A 19949-nucleotide genomic window follows, 5' to 3' on the forward strand; every position below is an offset into this window, starting at 1 on the left:
CTCACATATCAAAGCGAGTTTCCCCATAGAAGTCAATGGAAACAAAGATAATTAGTTCCGCATTGACTTCTATGACATGCAATACCGCATGTGACCGGAGGTGGGTGGGGGGGGGGGGGCGCCGGAGAGCCTCGGAAATTCTTAAAGACAGCTCGGCTGATCTTGGAAACCCTCGGAAAGGTTCGAAGGCACTCAGGAACAGAGTATTTCCAAGAGATTCAGAGTATTTCCGAGTATCACCGGTGCCCCCGCACCTCTGGTCAAATGTGGTACAGCACACCCCATTAGCTTGAATTCTGCTCGTTTTGTAAATCAACACTCGCAACCCGAGTCAGGAGTTTTAAACAAAAGTTGCTTGTTTACCACGTTACTTGTAAACCAAGGTTCCACTGGTATTTTAATTATAGTGACTAAATATTATATCCTAGTACTTTTAGCTTGTGCCCCCCATGCAAATGGTATTTAGTTACCACTCTGCTTACCAAAGACGTTGCCTATCCTCAACACTCAAACGAAGTGAGCGGTATTATATTTTATAGTCTTACTTACTATCTTTTTTTTTCCTATAGACATTTAATACCTCCAACGTGACCAAGCTGTGTCCAGGGGCTGAGTGCACCTTTGCATTTTACGGAGGGGAAGGTTTTTACTATAAATACATCCTGATCTTTCAGCTGTGCAATGTCTTTGTGTTCTTGTGGCTGGTAAATTTCTCCATCGCCCTTGGGCAGTGTACGCTGGCCGGTGCATTCGCCTCTTACTACTGGGCATTTAAGAAACCTGCCGACATCCCTACATGCCCTCTCTTCTCATCATTTGGACGAGCAATAAGGTACCTGGAGCTGGATAATAAGTTATAGCATGTACATGTATAAGGAGAGAAGATGAAAGGGGTACCAAAATGCTAACCCAAAGGTCGGACTTTAAAGGCACAACAAACAATGGAGAATATACAAAAAATTCAATATTTATTGAAAGTAGTACATGGTACATATAAGACATTAGAAGAATTAAAAATGCATATATATACACACACATATATATATATATATATATGATATAGAGTGAGCCCCTGTGCGTCAACGTGTTTCGCTGTTAAGCTTCATCAGGACACATTCAGGGGTAGATCCACATACAAATACATTGGCGCAGCGTATGTGAGATACGCTATGCCGCTGTAACTTACATTATGACGGTTCGAATCCCCAAAGATTTTGCGCCGTAAGTTACGGCGGCGTAGTGTATCTCAAGCGGCGTAACGGTGCGGAATTCAAATCGGCGATTAGGGGGCGTGTTTCATTTAAATGAAGCGCGTCCCCGCGCCGAATGAACTGCGCATGCTCCGTTTCTAAATTTCCCGCCGTGCATTGCGTGAAATGACTTCGCAAGGACGTAATTTTTTAAACTTAGACGTGACTTACGTACATTCCGATTCACGGACGACTTACGCAAAAAAAAAAAAAAAAAAATTTCAACGCGGGAACGACGGCCATACTTAACATGGCAAGTCTAACTATACGCGACGAAATAGCAGTTTTAACTATACGCCAGAAAAAGCCGACTACAGACGACGTAAAAAAATGTGACGGCCGCGCGTACGTTCGTGGATCGTCGGAAATAGCTACTTTGCATACCCGACGCGGAAAACTAGGCGAACGCCACCCAGCGGACGCCGAAGAATTGCATCTTAGATCCGAAGGCGTACGAAGCCGTACACCTGTCGGATCTAACCCAGAAGCCGTCGTATCTTGGTTTGAGGATTCAAAACAACGATACGACGCAGGAAATTTGAAAGTACGCCGGCGTATCAGTAGATACGCCGGCGTACTCGCTCTGTGGATCTACCCCTCAGGCCCTGTACACACGTCCGAGAAACTCGTCGAGCAAAACACATCGTTTTGCTTGTCGAGTTCCTTGTGAAGCCGCCGAGGATCTCGGCGAGCCAAGTTTCCCCATTGACTAACGAGGAAATAGTGAACATGTTCTCTATTTGGCTCGACGAGTTCCTCGTCGGTTTCCTCGGCCATAAGTGTACACACGACCGGTTTTCTCGGCAGAATACGGCTCCCATCGAGTTTCTGGCTGAATTCTGCCAAGAAACTCGGTCGTGTGTACGGGGCCCTCAGGGTTTGTTGGAGAGAAAAGGAAACGGGTCTCACTATTAGGTATAAAATATATGTGTTATAATTTTGTAATAGTGTAACACACATCTTAAAAACGTTGTCCTGTCAGAGTGAAGAGCATGGCACAAAGAGACAAATGTCTCTTTGACAGGATGATGTTTTTAAGATGTGTGTTACTATGTTACAAAATTATAACACATATGATTTATCCTTTTATCCATATGTTTTATCCTAGATAGTGAGACCTGTTTCTTTCTCTCTCCAACGAACCCTGAATGTTTCCTGATGAAGCTTAACAGCGAAACACGTTGACGCACAGGGGCTCACTCTATATCATGTATCTTATACATATATATATATATGCTTTTTTTATTTCTTCCTAATGCTTTATATGTACCATGTACTACTTTCAATAAATATTGTATTTTTTGTATATTCTCCATTGTTCATTGTGCCTTCAAAGTCTGACCTTTGGGTTACCATTTTGGTACCCCTTTCCCCTTTTTGTTCGTTATACTAAATTATTTACGCATGTGTTTGTGTGAGTGATTTCTCTTCTATTTTTATAACATGTACAGTATTAATGCATTCTCAGCAGATTCTCTTTCAGTACAAATAACTTTTGTTGCATGTGTTATACATTTATTGCAACACAAAAAAATTATAATTTATGGACCCTTAAACCTCAACTTGTAACACATGAAGACAACACCAACCCTGACCTTCAGCAACCAACCCCAAACCTAAAAAAGTATATTGCCACATGGATGGTCAGTTAGAAGAGCTATGTTCCTTAGTGATATATGAACCTCATAAATCAAAAATGTGCATGTTGCCATAGGGTTGGTTTTCAAAGGATTGTTAAAGACCAACTTCACTTTTCAGGTGGAAATATAAAAAAAAAAAAATCACCTACCATGAGTATAAATGCAGCTCTGGTTGCAATACTCATCTCCTCTCCAGCGTTGTCCCTTGTAGACTCACCAGCACCAGTCCTCTTCTGAGTTGAATAACGTCCATCATCATCCAATCCACCTAATATGAGACCAAACCTTTATGGACATGACCCCAACGCTGTATCCTGGCCTAGGCCAACAAGGCCCAGGCCTGGGGCAGCACTTTGCAGGGGGGCAGCACGGAAAGAGTCCCTGCCGGCTTGCGCTACACTGTTAGTGTAACACAAGCTGCTTCTAAATTTGACTGTCCTATCAGCCTGGACCACAAACCTTCCTCACTGTGCTATATATTTTCTGCTGTACCATTGGCATGGTTATATCTTCTTAGTCCTCTCCATAAAATTATCAGAAATTTGTGCTTAAAGTGGAACTATAGGCAACACTTTTTTTTTCATTTTGGATAGAGTAAGGGAGGGTTATACCCCCTGTCAGTTTATTTTTTACCATCTCCGTCCCATTGCAGCGATTTCCCTTCACTTCCTGCCCCATAGCCAAACAGGAAGTTTAGTCAGGCCTAGGGCAGCACGAAACCTAAATACACCACTGCATGACCCTGGGGTTGCGTTATCACAATGGCCTGGGCTCACAGTACTCCTAGACAGTGTAATTCTTAAAGCGGGGGTTCATTTGAATTTTTTTTTTAAAAGCCAGCAGCTACAAATACTGCACGCAAACAACGTAAAAATTTCAAAACTCGCCGCGGAACGACGGCCATACTTAACATTGGCTGCTCCTCATAGACCCAGGGGTAACTATACGCCGGAAAAAGCCGAACGCAAACCACGTAAAAAAAAGCACCGGGCGGTCGTTCATTTCTGAATCGGTGTAACTCCTCATTTGCATATTTGTTGCGTAATAATACGGAAGCGCCACCTAGCGGCCGGCCTGGAATTGCAGCCTAAGATCCGACAGGGTAAGACACTTACACCTGTCGGATCTTAGGAATATCTATGTGTAACTGATTCTCTGAATCAGTCGCATAGATACGACCGGCAGAACTCAGAGATACACCGTCGTATCTCTTTCTGAATCTGGCCCATTGTGGGTTTTTTTTTCAAAATTTTCTGTCTTTTTTTGTTTATAGCGCAAAAAATAAAAATCGCAGAGATGATCAAATACCACCAAAAGAAAGCTCTATTTGTGGGAAAAAAATTATAAAAATATAATTTGGGTACAGTGTTGTATGACCGCGCAATTGTCATTCAAAATGCGTCAGCGCTGAAAGCTGAAAAATGGTCTGGGCACGAAGGGGGTTTAAGTGCCCAGTAATGAAGTGGTTAATGGTTGGAACCCTTCCTCCACTTCCCTCAAATACAATGCTGGGAACTTTTGGGATCCGTTGAGTGGCATCCCTCATAGGAGGGGAGTGAAAGTTGGGATTTGGGCATCTGGCAATTGGTGCCTACAGTGATAGTATGTTATTTTACTATAAGTTTAGTATTTTTTTTTTTTGTTTCCCGTAATCTTTACTTATGTCATTGTATTGACATTCTTTCCTGCCTCAGGTATCACACCGGCTCACTAGCACTTGGCTCCCTCATCCTGGCACTTGTACAGTTTATTCGAATTATATTAGAATACTTAGATCACAAACTCAAAGGTAAGTCGCAATCAATTTTAGTTCACATTTATATGACTAAACAGCCGTATCATAAAGCAAAACTACAATCTTATTTGCCAAAGCAACAGATTTATTTGTATGTCTGCACCCCAGGAGTGGGTACTTACAGTATCTTTCCTTCAATCTCCTACTTCTCTGTTCAATTACGAGATCCAGGGCCATGGATAAGCCCCATCAGTTCAACAGGGGGGCTCAGGCACCTGGCAAGCTGAAGGACCTGCTGTACTGCCTTATCACTGGAATTGATCCTCCTGTTGCTCCCACTGCTTCTCCTTCTCTCCCTTCCACTGGCTGTGCTGCAGGGGGAACCACAGGAGGATCAGTTCCAGTATATGCCCCCATCTGCCGGCACTCTGATCACCTCCTCCCCCCCTTTCCCCTCTCGTCAGGATCCCCCTGTGGGCATCCCCTGCAGTGCTTCCGGCTTCTCCTCCTTTCCCTCTGGCTGCAGCTGCTGCAGGGCTCACAGGGGGATTGTGTCGGGATTGAGAGCAGAGTGGGGAAATGTTAACTATGTCATATTTACTTCCTTTCCTGAACGAACACAGTAGGCAATCGTTCCCAATCACTAGTGTGTTAATTAATAACTGAAACATAGTTCACTGTGTTTGTGAATGAAAAGTAAACCTTACAGTACTTCACATTCATTCATCTCCAGTGCAGCTGAGGCTGCAGAGAAAGATACTGAGGAATATCCTTTATCTGTCTTAAAAATGACCCCTGATATTTCACCAGAGCCCCCCACCACAGGATAATAAAAATGTAAAAAGAAAGTAAGATCTCATTCACATGTTCTTTGCTCTACCTGTGAAAGTCTTTGGGGAAGCAGCAGCTGCACAGACACAGCTGCTCATCCTAAAGTGGTAATAAGCCCAAAAATATAATCTGTTGCAGCTTACCAATCATTAGATGTGGTGCCTGCATTCGTTTTCTTAAGCCTCATACACACGACCAGTTTTCCCGTTGGAAAAACTGCCGTGACAGCTTTTGGCCAGGAAAACTGGCTGTGTGTATGCTCAATGGCAGTTTTCCCGACAGGAAAACGGCCGGGAATCCATGTTTCCTTTTTTCCCGCCGGGATTCCCGGTGGTTTTTAACCCAGCAGTTTTCCTATAGGGAAAGCCTGCGGGGAGCATACACAAGGCCGGGTTTCCCGGCCAAAGCTCTCATGGCAGTTTTCCTGCCAGGAAAACCGGTCGTGTGTAGGGGGAAAAAGCTGCTGAGCCGGTTCTCGTCTTTCCTCTCAGATTTCCCAGCGGTAAAAGTCCGGGAAACCCGATCGTGTGTACGAGGCATTGGGCTTCTTTCCCTCACCAGGTGATTCTAGCCAGTAACACACCACCTCCTTCACATTCTGGGCACCCGGCCGTGACAGCCTTCAGGTTCACGGCGGGGCACGCCGTGCGCAGGCGCGAGTCACGCTGCGCTCCCGGAGTGGACAGGTGATCTCCTGGGACCTGTCACGTGTCCCAGGAGATCGCCTAGAGGGAGGAGTCGCCTAGGCAGTCCCTGGGTGGAAGTAGGAAGTGGAACAGAAAGTCCCACTCCTACCGAAGCCCCCCCCCCCCAAAAAAAATGACATCCAAATGTGGCATGTAAGGGGGCGAGGAGTGCTTAAAGCGGAAGTTCCACTTTTGGGTGGAACTTCGCTTTAACAAATTTGGACAGAGGGTTGGGGGGGGTTAGAATGGAGGTTTTAAAATTTAGTGTGTGAGGGCACTGAAAGTTTACATTTTTTATATTCTTTTACCCCTTTTAGCTTCTCAGAATTCCTTTGCAAGATTTCTGTTGTGCTGCTTGAAATGCTGCTTCTGGTGCCTGGAAAAGTTCATCAAGTTTATAAACAGGAATGCCTATATTATGGTATGTATATGTTCTGTTCTGTATTGCCACTTGCCGACAGCGCAATGTAGTTTTACTGCTACATTGCGGGCAGGCTGCATCAGATTCTTCATTACCGGGTAAGGGGCACGCGTGCCCGCCAGCCCGACTGTGCCGTATCTGGCTCCAGCACATGCCGGTCAGTGGTTCTCAGCAAATAATTTAAGGCTGGGACCCACCGATCGTACGAACGAGAGACAGGAAAGAGCTTTGTGTATGTAACCAACACAGAGCTCTCTTCTAAAGCGGCGATGTGCCAGATAGGCAGGGAATAAAAACCGGCACATTGCTTAGTAAAATTAGCACACCCTACACATAGTAAACATTGTTAGGTGCACACTTAACCCTTTCATTGCCCTGTCAGTCAAAGACATAGAATGATGCTCTGCCTATGTAAACAAGGCAGAGCTTCATTCTGACATGGGGGGAGGGAGTTGTGGATGTTGTGTTCCTGCAAAGCAGGGCATAAAATCCATCACTTCCCTTAGTAAAAACACCTAACTCAGTACACATAAACGCTGGCTGGGCACACAGTTAATCCTTTGATCACCCTAGATGTTTAACTCCTTCCCAGCCAGTGTCATTAGTACATTGTCAGTGTATAATATTAGCACTAATCACTGTATTAGAGTCACTGGAGATGTCAGTGGCACTTCCCACATAGTGTCAGTTAGTGTCAGATTGTCGGCCTTCGCGCTATAAGTCGCTGATCACCGCCATTACAAGTATAATAAACAAAAACTATTCCAGTATATATCACATATTTTGTAGACTATGTATTGCTATAATGTTCACGCAACCAATTTTCACTTATTTTTTTAGTAGGGTAGGGGAAGTCTAGCTTTTTATTTCTCAACAATAAAACCCCCTGTAAAGAAGGAGGAGCAGAATAGTCCAACAGTTGGGTAGTATTCTTTCTACTTGGTCCTCCAAGACTGCCAGCATGTTGATCCCTCCAAACAGGAGCAAGCAATACTGAATCAGAATGCCTCTATGAGTGCCGGTAGATTTTTATGTATTTTTTTTAAGTACAGTAGAGTGTGTCTAGAACCCCTGTCAGCTTTTTAATTCTCAACAACAAAACCCTTATAAAGCAGGAGGAGCAGAACAGTCCAACATTTGGTTAGTATTCTTCCAAACTGGTCTTCTCAGGCAGCGTACACAAGATCGGTCAAAACCGATGAAAACGGACTGAAGGACCGTTTTCATCGGTCCAAACCGATCGTGTGTGGGCCCCATCGGTCAGTTAACCTTCGGTCGAAAAAATTAGAACTTGCTTCAGACCGTTCTCATTGGATGGACTGATCGTGTGTACGTGGCCTAAGGCTACCATAGCATCAATTCCTCCAAACAAGAATGAGCAAAATTGAAAAAATACAATGAACTTGAGTACCGGTAGCAGGGCCGCTGATAAGGCAGTACAACTGGTCCTGTTGTACTGGGCCCAGGTCTCATCAACTAAACAGGGGGGCCCGGGGCAGCTTTATTGTTCATTTCTGCCTAAATTAATAATTTGATTTTTTTTAGACCACATCCCCACTTCTACTTGCTTACCAGGGCTTAAATTAAGGGGGTAGGCAAAAAAATTGTCAATGCCACTGTCCTGCTGCACCCTAGAAGGGGAAGGGATATAGGCGGGCTTGGGGGGGGGGGCCTCATTAAGAAGGCTGTACGGGGCCCCATGATTTCTAACAGCAACCCTAACACACAACAGTGGGGTGGTGTTCTTCCAACAAGGCTCCACCATGTTGAACCCTCCAAACAGGAGCAAGCAACACTGAAAAAATACAAGGAATAAAATTTGCCTCTATGAGTACTGATAGATTTTTTTTAAGTAGTGGACGGCTAGAACCCCTGTCAGCTTTTTATTTCTCAACAATAAAACCCCATGTAAAGCAAGAAGCGCAGATTAGTCCAATAGTGGGGTATAGTTAGATTCAGAAAGAGTTAGGCCGACTTATCAGTAGATAAGCCGGCCTAACTCAGAATCTACACCGACTTATGTTTAAGCGTATGCTCAAACAGAGATACGCTTAAACATATCTAAGATACGACGGCTTGCGCTGTCCTATCTTAGATTGCAATATTTTGGATGGCCGCTAGGTGGTGCTTCCATTGCGGTCGGCGTAGAATATGTAAATGAGGAGATACGCCGATTCATGAACGTACGCCCGGCCGACGCAGTACTTTTACGCCGTTTACGTAAGAGATAGGCCTCGTAAAGTTAGAGCTAAGCTCTAGTGCGGGGATATGCAATTAGCGGACCTCCAGCTGTTGCAGAACTACAATTCCCATGAGGCATAGCAAGACTCTGGTAGCCACAAGCATGACACCCAGAGTCAGAGGCATGATGGGACTTGTAGTTTTGCAACAGCTGGAGGTCCGCTAATTGCATATCCCTGCTCTAGTGGAAAAGTAATGTCAAGTATGGCCGCCGTTCCCGCGTCGAAATTTTTACGTCGTTTGCGTAAGTCGTCCGTGAATCAGGATTTACGTCGTTTACGTCTACGTCAAAATCAATAGGCCCGTGCGGCGTACTTAGCCGCAATGCACACTGGGAAATGTAGTCGCCTGGCGCATGCGCAGTAAAAAAAACGTCAAAAACGTGAGGTCAAGCCTCATTACCATAAAACACGCCCCCCTCCAACACATTTGAATTAGGCGCCCTTACGCCCGCCGATTCAGGCTACGCCGACGTAACTAAGCAGGCAAGTACATTGTGAATCATGTACTTGCCTCGCTAACTTACGGCGGCGTAGCTTAAATTCCTTAAGCTACGCCGCCGCAAAGTTACGCGTCCGTACCTGAATCTACCTAGTAGTATTCTTCCAACTTGGTGCTCCAAGGCTACTATCACATTGATCCCTCCAAACAGGAACAAGCAACATTGAAAAAAACACAAGGGGCCAGATTCAAGAAGCACTTGCGCCCGTGCAACCATAGGTTGCGCGGCGCAAGTGCTTACTTGCTCCGGTGTAACGAGTGCTCCTGATTCAGGAACCTCGTTACACCGACTGCAGCCTAGGATATGACAGACATAAGCCTCCTTATGCCTTCATATCTCAGGCTGCATTCTTGCGTTGGCCGCTAGGGGGCGCGACCATTGTGATCGGCGTATAGTATGCAAATTGCATACTACCACCGATTCACAAAAGTTGCGCGGGCCCTGCGCACGCAAGGTACGGAGTTTCCGTACGGCGACTTTAGCGCAAGGTTGCTCCTGCTGTAGCAGGGGCAACCAATGCTAAAGTATAGCCGCCCTTCCCGCTCGTGAAATTTAAATTTCACGTCGTTTACGTAAGTGATTCGTGAATGGCGCTGGACGCCATTCACGTTCACTTAGAAGCAAATGACGTCCTTGCGACGTCATTTGCCGCAATGCACGTCAGGAAAGTTTCCCGACGGAGCATGCGCTGTTCGCTCGGCGCAGGAGCGCGCCTAATTTAAATGATTCCCGCCCCCGGTGGGATCATTTACATTAGGCAGCCTTACGCCCGGCTATTTAGCATAGCGCCCACGCAATTTACGGAGCTACTGCTCCGTGAATCGCGGGCATTTCAAAATATTTGCGTGGGCGCAGAGCAAACATCGTTGCCCTTTGCCCACGCAAATATTGCACGGATCTACCTGAATCTGGCCCACGGAGTGCCACTCGGGTGTATTCAATCAAAAGTATACTGCTCACTTTGGTGTGTTGTTGTGGGTCAAACACAACGGTGTACTGTCACAACCAGGCCGTATGAACAACACCTTCGGTTTGAAGGGGATCAGCAGTTATCAGCAGGCTATTCTTCAACACAGATTGACAGTGTATCTGGTAGAGAACATAATGGGCCAGATTCACGTAGATCAGCGGATCTATAGATCCGCTCCATCTACGTGAATTAAGATCCGCTCCCGCAAGTTTAGGAGGCAAGTGGCTAATTCACAAACCACTTACCTCCAAACTTGCGATGGCGGATCCTAAATCCCCCAGCGGAATTCAAATTCCGCGGCTAGGGGAGTGTCATATTTAAATCAGGCGCGTTCCCGCGCCGATTTAAATGCGCAGGCGCCGTCCGCGAAATTTCCCGGCGTGCATTGCTCCCACTGACGTCGCTAGGACGTCAGTGGTTGCGACGCTTACGTAAACGACGTCCGTCCGTATTCGAGAACGACTTACGCAAACGACGTTAAAAAATTCAAATTCGACGCGGGAACGCCGGCTATACTTAACATTGGCTGCGCCTGATAAAAGAAAGGGTAAGTATACGACGGGTACGCCGCTACGGAAACGTCGTAAGAAGACTGCGTCGGGTCCGCGTACGTTCGTGAATTTGCGTATCTCGCTGATTTACATATTATTTCTTGTAAATCAGCGGGAACGCCCCCGGCGCCATTTTTAAATTTAAAAATAGATCCGACAGTGTAACACAGTGTAACACTGTCGGATCTAGCCCTATCTATGCGTATCTGATTCTATGAATCAGGCGCATAGATAGGACCAGTTTACGTCAGAGATACGATGGTGTATCTGTAGATACACCGTCGTATCTCTTTGTGAATCTGGCCCAATATTCTTTCTAAGCGTATCGATTGTAGTGTGGATTAAATGCCAACAATCTAAATTAGCTGCCAGTTTGACAATCCATGGCAATAGTCCTCTGCCTGTTTGGTTTCCACAGGGCTAGAAGAATCATAAAATGCAATCCCATAAGAGTACTAGAATAGAAAACCTCCAATTAGGATATAACACCTTTCATAAAACTCAACGCATTTCGGAGCACACATCGCTCTCTTCAGGAGCAACACAATAGCAATCGATTTTTATTTCTGTGTCCCTGATGCAGACAAGTAATTGAGGTGAAGGCTCTTAAATAGATGGCAGTAAAAACAAGGTTAACCCTTCTTACCATTCCTCACTCTCTCCAAAACTAAAGAAAAGTTTTGGCTGGATATCATTTTGTCTCAGGCCCCGTACACACGGTCGGACAAAACCGATGAGAATGGTCCGAGGGGCCATTTTCATCGGTTCACCTCTGAAGTGGCCGTACGGCCTGATATGTGTACACACCGTCAGTCCAAAATCCGATCGGGTCAGAACGCGGTGACGTCAAACACACGACGTGCTGAATAAAACGAAGTTCAATGCTTCCAAGCATGCGTCGACTTGATTCTGAGCATGCGTGGGTTTTGAACCGATGCTTTTCTGTACTAACCATCGGTTTGGTCAGATGGGGTAGCGGTCCATCGGTTCGGTTTTGAAGCATGTTTTAAAATTTTGGACCGAAGGAAAACAGACCGATGTCCTATACACACGGTCGGTTTGGTCCGATGAAAATGAACTTCGGTCCATTCTCATCGGACCAAACCGACCGTGTGTACGGGGCCTCACAGTGTTAAAGTGACACTAAACGGTATCCTTATTCTCCAAGAATGATCCATAAACGTTCACTACTTAACCACTTCAGCCCCGGAAGGATTTACCCACTTCCTGACCAGGCCATTTTTTGTGATACGGCGCTGCGGCGCGGTCGTGTGACGTTGTACCCAAACAAAATTCATGTCCTTTTTTTCCCACGAATAGAGCATTCTTTTGGGGGTATTTGATCACCTCCTGCGGTTTTTATTTTTTTTGCACTATAAACAAAAAAATAGCGACAATTTTGAAAAAAACAAACACATTTTTTACTTTCTGCTATAAAACAAAAAAAAAGTTAAACTAATTTATTAATCAGTTTTAAGGCCGATATGTATTCTGCTACATATTTTTGGTAAACAAAAATCCCAATAAGCGTATATTGATTGGTTTGCGCAAAAGTTATCACGTCTACAAAATAGGGGATAGATTTATGAAATTTTTATTATTATTTTTTTTTTTTTACTAGTAAGGGTGGTGATCAGTGATTTTTAGCGGGACTGCGACATTGCGGCGGACAGATCGGACACCTAACTGACATTTCTGACATTTTTTTGGGATCCAGTGACATTAATACAGTGATCAGTGCTAAAAAGTATGCACTGTTATTGTACTAATGACACTGGCAGGAAAGGGGTTAACATCAGGGGGCGATTAAAGGGTTAAATATGTTCCCTGCAGGTGTGTTCTAGCTGCATGGGGGATGGTGTGACTGGGGAAACACACAGATCCATGTTCCTGCATAGCAGAAAGACAGGATCTGTGTGATCTCCCCTGACAGAACCGAGATTTGCCTTGTTTACACAGCCAGATCCCCATTCTGTCACTGCCGGGAACGATCGCGGGTGTCCGGCGGACATCGAGTTCGCCGGCCCTGCTGATTGGCTCCCCCCGCTGGCCAATAGGAGCTCCCCACATTACGGTTTGTTTGGAATATGAACGTTGGTTGTGGTCATGTAAACTGCTCTAAGTACCGTATTTATCTGCGTATACCGCGCACTTTTTTGCCCTGAAAATCAGGGCAAAATCGTGGGTGTGCGATATACGCTGATACCCGCTTTCCCGCGCCGAGTTTGAATACTGTGCCGACATATACCGAGCGCAGTACACTCGTGTATAGTCGGGCAGTCTCGGCTCCTCTCGCGCTGACGTCCTGGACGTACAGGACGTCAGCGCGAGAGTAGCCGAGCCTGCCCGACTATACACAAGTGTACTGCGCTCTGTATATGTCGGCGCAGTATTCAAACTCGGCGCGGGAAACGAGCGGGGAGGACGCGAGGACGCCGGACCCGAGGAAGAGGACACCCGAAGCCGCAGACGGACGCCGGACCCGACGAGGCCGCCGATGGACGCCGCGCAAGACACCAAAACTGTAAGTACAAAAAATCTTTTTTCCACAGGAATTTCGGGTAACTTTAGGGGTGCGCGCTATACGCGGGAGCGCGCTATACCCCAATAAATACGGTACATTGCAAATCCCATAGTTCATCTTTGGAGCAAGCAACAAAGGGTGATTATCAATGGCGGCTGGTGGTAAATATTTTAGGGGGCCCCTTCAGTCGAATCTATTAATTTATATTAATTTGCTAATGTCACACGAGTGGGTGGGCTTGGGGCGCAATGCTCTGCGCCCCGAGCCCACCCATTTTTAAGCTAATTAAAGTCTCCGGCTCTAATCACGTGGTTTAGAAAAAAAAAACACATTGAAATGCATGCGTCCGGCGCCCTGCATGGAGATTAAGGGCTGGGCTCATGGATTGGGCGGGGTAGTGGCCCTGCGCCCCTAATGGAGTTCCTACATCCAGTGGGATCATGGAGATCGAACGTAGCCACCCTCTAACAGGAGGACAGATTAGAGCAGCAAACAAAAGGAATCAGAAGATTTGGAGGAGGCTGAGAGCAATAGAAGGGACTTTTCTAACTTATGAATACAATACATACCAGAGTTTAGTGTCATTTAATTTCCTAATATTCTAAAAATAAATAATTCAGCAGAGTTATATAGGAAAGGCATTAAAAAATATTTATACCGCAGAATTAAAATGTTATATATTGCAGCTTTGTGGTCTTTAGATGTGTTGGTTGCATTAATTTTCTTTAAGGCTAAGTGCAGAAAAAACTTCTGTTGTTTACGAAAGAAATCCAAGCGTCCCTGTTACTTCCCGAGTACTGAACTAAAATCACTTACAATGGGCCAGATTCACATACATTTGCGGCCGTGTAACGTAACACGTTTACGTTACACCGCCGCAAGTTTCCAGTTTTAGTGCCCGATCCACAAAGCACTTACCTGGAAACTTGCGGCGGTGTATCGTAAATACGTCCGGCGCAAGGCGGTCCAATTTGAATGGGCGGGTACAATTTAAATTAGGCGCGCTCCCGCGCTGGACCTACTGCGCATGCTCCGTTTTGTAACTCCCGCCGTGCTTTGCGCGAAGTGACGTAATTTTTTCGAATGGAGACGCGCGTAGCGTACTTCCGTATTCCCGGACGTGTTACGCAAACGACGTTAATTTTTTAATTTCGACGGGAACGACGGCCATACTTTATACAGCAATACGATTGCTGTGTAAAGTTAGGGCAGGTCAAACGACGACTAAAATTGCGATGGGAAACTAGAGTAGCGCCGACGTAGCGAACGCGAAAAACCGTCGTGGATCGCCGTATCTGCTAATTTGCATACCCGACGCTGGTTTACGACGGTTTACTGTCGGATCTTAGGGATATCTATGCGTAACTGATTCTATGAATCAGTCGCATAGATACTCTGAGAGATACTCCGTCGTATCTCGACTGTGAATCTGGCCCAATGTTATCAGCTTTCCCCTGCTATCTTCTGTGAACTACAAAACCTTAGACATGTGCAATTAGTTTTGTTCCAAATTCATGTCTTAAAGAATTTCAACAAATTTCGTTAATTTGGAAATATCCAAATATATTTTTCCAAATATTTGGAAATTCGAATATTCGAAAATTCGCAAATTAAAAAACCCGACAATCTGAAATAATAAATAACTAATAACTTAACTATTACTAACTATTAAATTATAGGTATTGGAATTTCCTTTTAAATTTGGCTGTCAGTGAACGTAATGAATACGAATTTATCTGAAGTTACGAATTATCTGAAATAACTAATGGCTTATCTAAACGAATGGAACGTAATGAATTAATAATAATAAATAACAATATTAAAAACTTTTTCTTAATATAAATTATACATTTTTTCTGTTCCATTTGTTTAGATGCGGCATTCGTTATTTTCGGATAATCGTAACTTCGGATAAATTTGTATTCGTTACGTTCACCAACAGTCAAATTTGAAAGGAAATTCCAATACCTATAATTTAATAGTTAGTCATTATTAGTTAGTTATTCTTTCTAATTTTCAGATTTTCTTTCTTTTTTTTGCATTTACTAACTTCTCAAATTTACGAATTGAAGAATTTACGAATTACGATGATTGATTGATTGATTGATTTTAATATTTCTTTACAGCGCCACATACACCCTGAAGGGTGTGTCTAAGCGCTGGAAGGAGGTCCGCTGGTCTATTCTGGACCAAAAAGCAATCCAAGAGAAAAAAGAAAAAAGACTTCGTAGACGAACTGATGGCTCGTGTACATAAAAGAAAGAGAAACCATATAAAATATCAATTCATAATGAATGATCTGAAAAAAAAAACAGAATGAAATGAAAACAAACACATTTTTGCGGCAGTGCACATGTCTACAAACCCCCCCCCCCCCTTTATGTAATGAGATGAGGGGGGGTGGGGTTGTAGTCCAATTCAGGGGAGTAACTTTGGGTGGCAATTCTGCTTCTTCACAGTACAATACACTGAGTAAGGGTGCACCCCAAGGCTTCATGTACACATAGCATATTATGACCACCAGCCACGGTAAAAAGCAAAGTCGCGCTACAATTTTTTCAGAGATGTTGATGCGTTTTGCGGTCAGCGGTCAAAACGTTCCTATCCTGAATGAAATTCTTCCGTGGTCAGGAGAGGGAGGTTGAGCCTCCCCCTAACCTCAGCAGCTCCTAAACGATCATTAAAGCCTATGGGCTAGATTCAAGTAGCCCGCCGTAAGTTTGTGCGGGCGTAGCGTATGTTATTTACGCTACGCCGCCGCAACTAAGACGGGCAAGTGCAGTATTCACAAAGCACTTGCTCCGTAAGTTACGGCGGCGTAGCGTAAATCAGCCGGCGTAAGCATGCCGAATTCAAATTTGCAAGAGGTGGGCATGTTTTATGCAAATAAAACATGACCCCACGTAAATGACGTCTTTAACGAACGGCGCAAGAATCCCAGTGTGCATGCTCGAAATTCCGCCGCAAATCGTCAATGCTTTCGACGTTGACGTAATTTGCGCAAAGCCCTATTCGCGAACGACTTACGCAAACGACGTAAAAAATTCAAAATTTGACGCGGGAACGAGCTCAATACTTAACATTGCGTACGCCTCATAGAAGCAGGAGCAACGTTACCCCGGAAAAGCCTTACGCAAACGACGTAAAAACGTACATTTGTGAATCGGCGTATCTAGGTCATTTGCATATTCTACGCCGAAAACGCCACCTAGCGGCCAGCGTAAATATGCACCCTAAAATACGACGGCGTAAGAGACTTACGCCAGTCGGATCTTAGGCTAATTTCAGCGTATCTTGCTTTCTGAATACAGAAAGAAGATACGCCAGTGCAGCTTTGAATTTACGCAGCGTATCTATAGATACGCCGGCGTAAATCCTTGCTGAATCTAGCCCTATGTACACTTGGACACTTTATGGAGTTGAGTTTAGGAGCTTTGTCAAAAATCCTCAAGTTAAGGCCCCTTTCAGACTGGGGCGGGAGCTGCGGTGGCGGTATAACGCCGCTAAAAATAGCGGCGCTATACTGCCGGAATTGCTGCGGGTATCAGCCGCTAGCGGTGCGGTATTAACCTCCGCTAGCGGCCGATAAAGAGTTAATACCGCCCGCAATGCGCCTCTATAGAGGCGCATTGCGGGCGGTATTGCCGCGGTTTCCCATTGTTTTCAATGGGAAGGAGCGGTGAAGGAGCGGTATACATGCCGCTCCTCTCACCGCTCCAAAGATGCTGCTGACAGGAGATTTTTTTGTCTCCCGCCAGCGCATCGCCTCAGTGTGAAAGCCCTCGGGCTTTCACATTGAGTCTGCAGTGAAGGAGTTTTTCAGGCGCGATAGCAGCGCTATTTTTAGCGCTTGTACCGCCTGAAAAACTCCTCAATGTGAAAGGGTCCTTAGGAGCTGTAGTGTACATAAAGCCTTAGACAGGAACTGTGTTATTGGCAGGATCACCGGGTGAAAATAAAGGAAAAGCCCTATAATTGGAAACAAATGCAGCCACCACATCAAAGGACCGGTAAGTGTCAATATTTTAAAAGCATGTTTTTTAGGGTTTAGATACAATTTAAATAATGATGTGAAACAGAGCAGTAAGCACCCCCAAAATGTTGCGGCCCTATGTCCTAGCCAGAGGTCAGGCCTGATGTCTGATGTTGGATGTCTTCGGGTGATCGGATCTTCTCTCTATCTTACAGATTGCCATCTATGGAAAAAACTTCTGCACGTCAGCGAGAGATGCATTTTTCTTATTGATGAGGAACGTTGTGCGGTAAGTTATGCATTGTATAATACCATTGTATTCACAACAAAAACATTTGATTACATTAGAAAGCGAAATATCTGTTAAGCTTAGGATCACATTTGTGCGGATCAGAAATGCATGCGTAATCGCGCTCGTTCCCAACCCACAGGCAAAACGCGCAGCTCTTTGGCATACACATTAATTCTTGGTGGCACCCCCCGTGCATCAGCAGACCTGGCACGTTACCCATGTCCGAAAATGCGCAGCTGCGCATTTTTAATAAAAGTTTGGTGTATTTTTTTCCCCGCAGGTACAGCAGCCCATTTAATTGAATGGGCAGCTGTGTCTGCACAAAACACGCACAACCCGCATAGATGTGAACCTAATCCTATTCTGCCTAGTGACACTGTCACTGATGACCGTTCCCAGTGATCGGGAACGGTTATCAGTGACGTGTCGCATGTAGCCACCCCTGCAGCGCCACCTAGTGGTTAACCCCTTCACTGCCAGTGTCATTTTTACAGTAATCAGTGCATTTTTATAGCACTGATCTTTGTAAAAATGACAATGGTCCCAAAATGGTGTCAAAAGTGTCCGATCCGTCCATCGTAATGTCGCAGTCCCGATAAAAATCGCTGATCGCCGTCATAACTAGTAAAAAAATTATTAATAAAAATGCCATAAAACAGTCTCCTATTTTGTAAACGCTATAACTTTTGCGCAAACCAATCAATAAACGCTTTTTGCGATTTTTTTTTTTACCAAAAATATGTAGAAGAATACATATCAGCCTAAACTGTGGAAAAACATTTTTTTAATATATATTTTTTGGGAATATTTATTATAGCAAAAAGTAAAAAATATAGTTTTTTTTTCAAAATTTTCGCTCTATTTTTGTTTATAGCGCAAAAAATTTAAAACGCAGAGGTGATCAAATAACACCAAAAGAAAGCTCTATTTGTGGGGAAAAAAAGATGTCAATTTTGTTTGGGAGCCATGTCGCACGACCGCGCAATTGTCAGTTAAAGCGACGCAGTGCCGAATCGCAAAAAGTGGCCTGGTCTTTGACCACTAAAATGGTCCGGGGCTGAAGCGGACAAAACACATAGGGGGTTATCCACAAAAGGGATACGCCGGCGTATCTCTGTTTCTATCTATGGAACTGATCCACAGAATCAGTTTACCATAGATAGGCAGAAGATCCGACATGTGTAATTGAATTACACTGTCGGATCTTAAGGATGCAATTCTAGGCCGGCCGCTAGGTGGCGAGGCCATTGCGGCCGGCCTAGAATATGCAAATGAACACTTACGGCGATCCACGAACATTCCGACGGGCCCGTCGCGCTAAATCGCGCTAAGTCCTATTTGACTAAGCCCTATTAAGTATGGCCATCGTTCCCGCGTCGAAATTTTAAACTCTACGTTGTTTGCGTAAGACGTCCGTGAATGGCGCTGGACGCCATTTACGTTAACGTCTAAGCAAATGACGTCGGAGCGACATCTGTTAGCGCAATGCACGTCGGGTAAGTTACCTGACGGAGCATGCGCAGTACGTCCGGCGCGGGAGCGCGCCTAATTTAAATGGGACTCGCCCCATTAGATTCGGCACGCCTTGCGCCGGACACATTTAAGTTACACCGCCGCAAATTTCAAGGTAAGTGCTTTGTGGATCGGGCACTTAGATAGAAATTTTGCGGCGGTGTAACTTAAATTGGAAGATTTAAGTTACACAGGATATTTGTGGATCTGGCCCAATAAATCATAAAAAAATGTAATGTAATGTTTCCATCAATCTATTAAACACTAGTATACCTTGGGATCATTTCGAGCTGGTAGAGGGCAACCTGGGCTGGGTGGAAGTGGGTTGAATGATGCTGGCCATCCCACTAAGGACATCAAGTGGCAATCCCAGTACTATGTGGGCAAATCTCTGCAATGCATTTTTTTTTCTTTTACTTGGTTATTCATTTTATCTTGTTTTTTGGTTCTGCTTTAAGTGGAAAAGCAATGGATGCCTCCAGCTGCAGTGCCCATGACCTCCAGCATAGCGCCAGTTATAAATGTCTTGCATATTCCTCCAAGCATTTTGGACTCACTTGTGTCACCTTTATTTCTGCAGAGTTGCTGTTTTGGATAAAGTCACCGATTTTTTGCTTTTCCTTGGCAAAGTTCTTGTTGCAGGGTCTGTCGGTAAGTGATTGGTTTATCTTAACAACCAACTGGCCTGTCTATACAAATGTAAAAAAAGCAAACTGTGCTAGTGAATTGTTAAACTAAAGAAAAACAGCCGCAACTCAGCTGTAGGATACATACAGAATGTCAACAGTATATAAGATCTTGCAAGCTACCTACTAGTGCTA

At 44.7% G+C, this 19949-nt stretch overlaps 1 protein-coding gene across 6 annotated transcripts in view; it reads left to right on the plus strand.

The window, feature by feature from the left end:
* The window catches only part of SLC44A5 (solute carrier family 44 member 5), a 219064-nt gene that overhangs the window by 158601 nt on the left and 40514 nt on the right, over positions 1-19949 (plus strand). For all 6 annotated transcript variants that reach the window (XM_040360677.1, XM_040360678.1, XM_040360681.1 and 3 more), the window contains 5 exons: positions 570-832; positions 4585-4679; positions 6460-6563; positions 17540-17613; positions 19709-19779. In XM_040360677.1, the coding sequence (XP_040216611.1) occupies positions 570-832; positions 4585-4679; positions 6460-6563; positions 17540-17613; positions 19709-19779 (607 nt within the window). The remainder of the gene's footprint in view (positions 1-569; positions 833-4584; positions 4680-6459; positions 6564-17539; positions 17614-19708; positions 19780-19949) is intronic.

Source organism: Rana temporaria, chromosome 7, assembly GCF_905171775.1.
Source record: "Rana temporaria chromosome 7, aRanTem1.1, whole genome shotgun sequence".
NCBI lineage: Eukaryota > Metazoa > Chordata > Amphibia > Anura > Ranidae > Rana > Rana temporaria.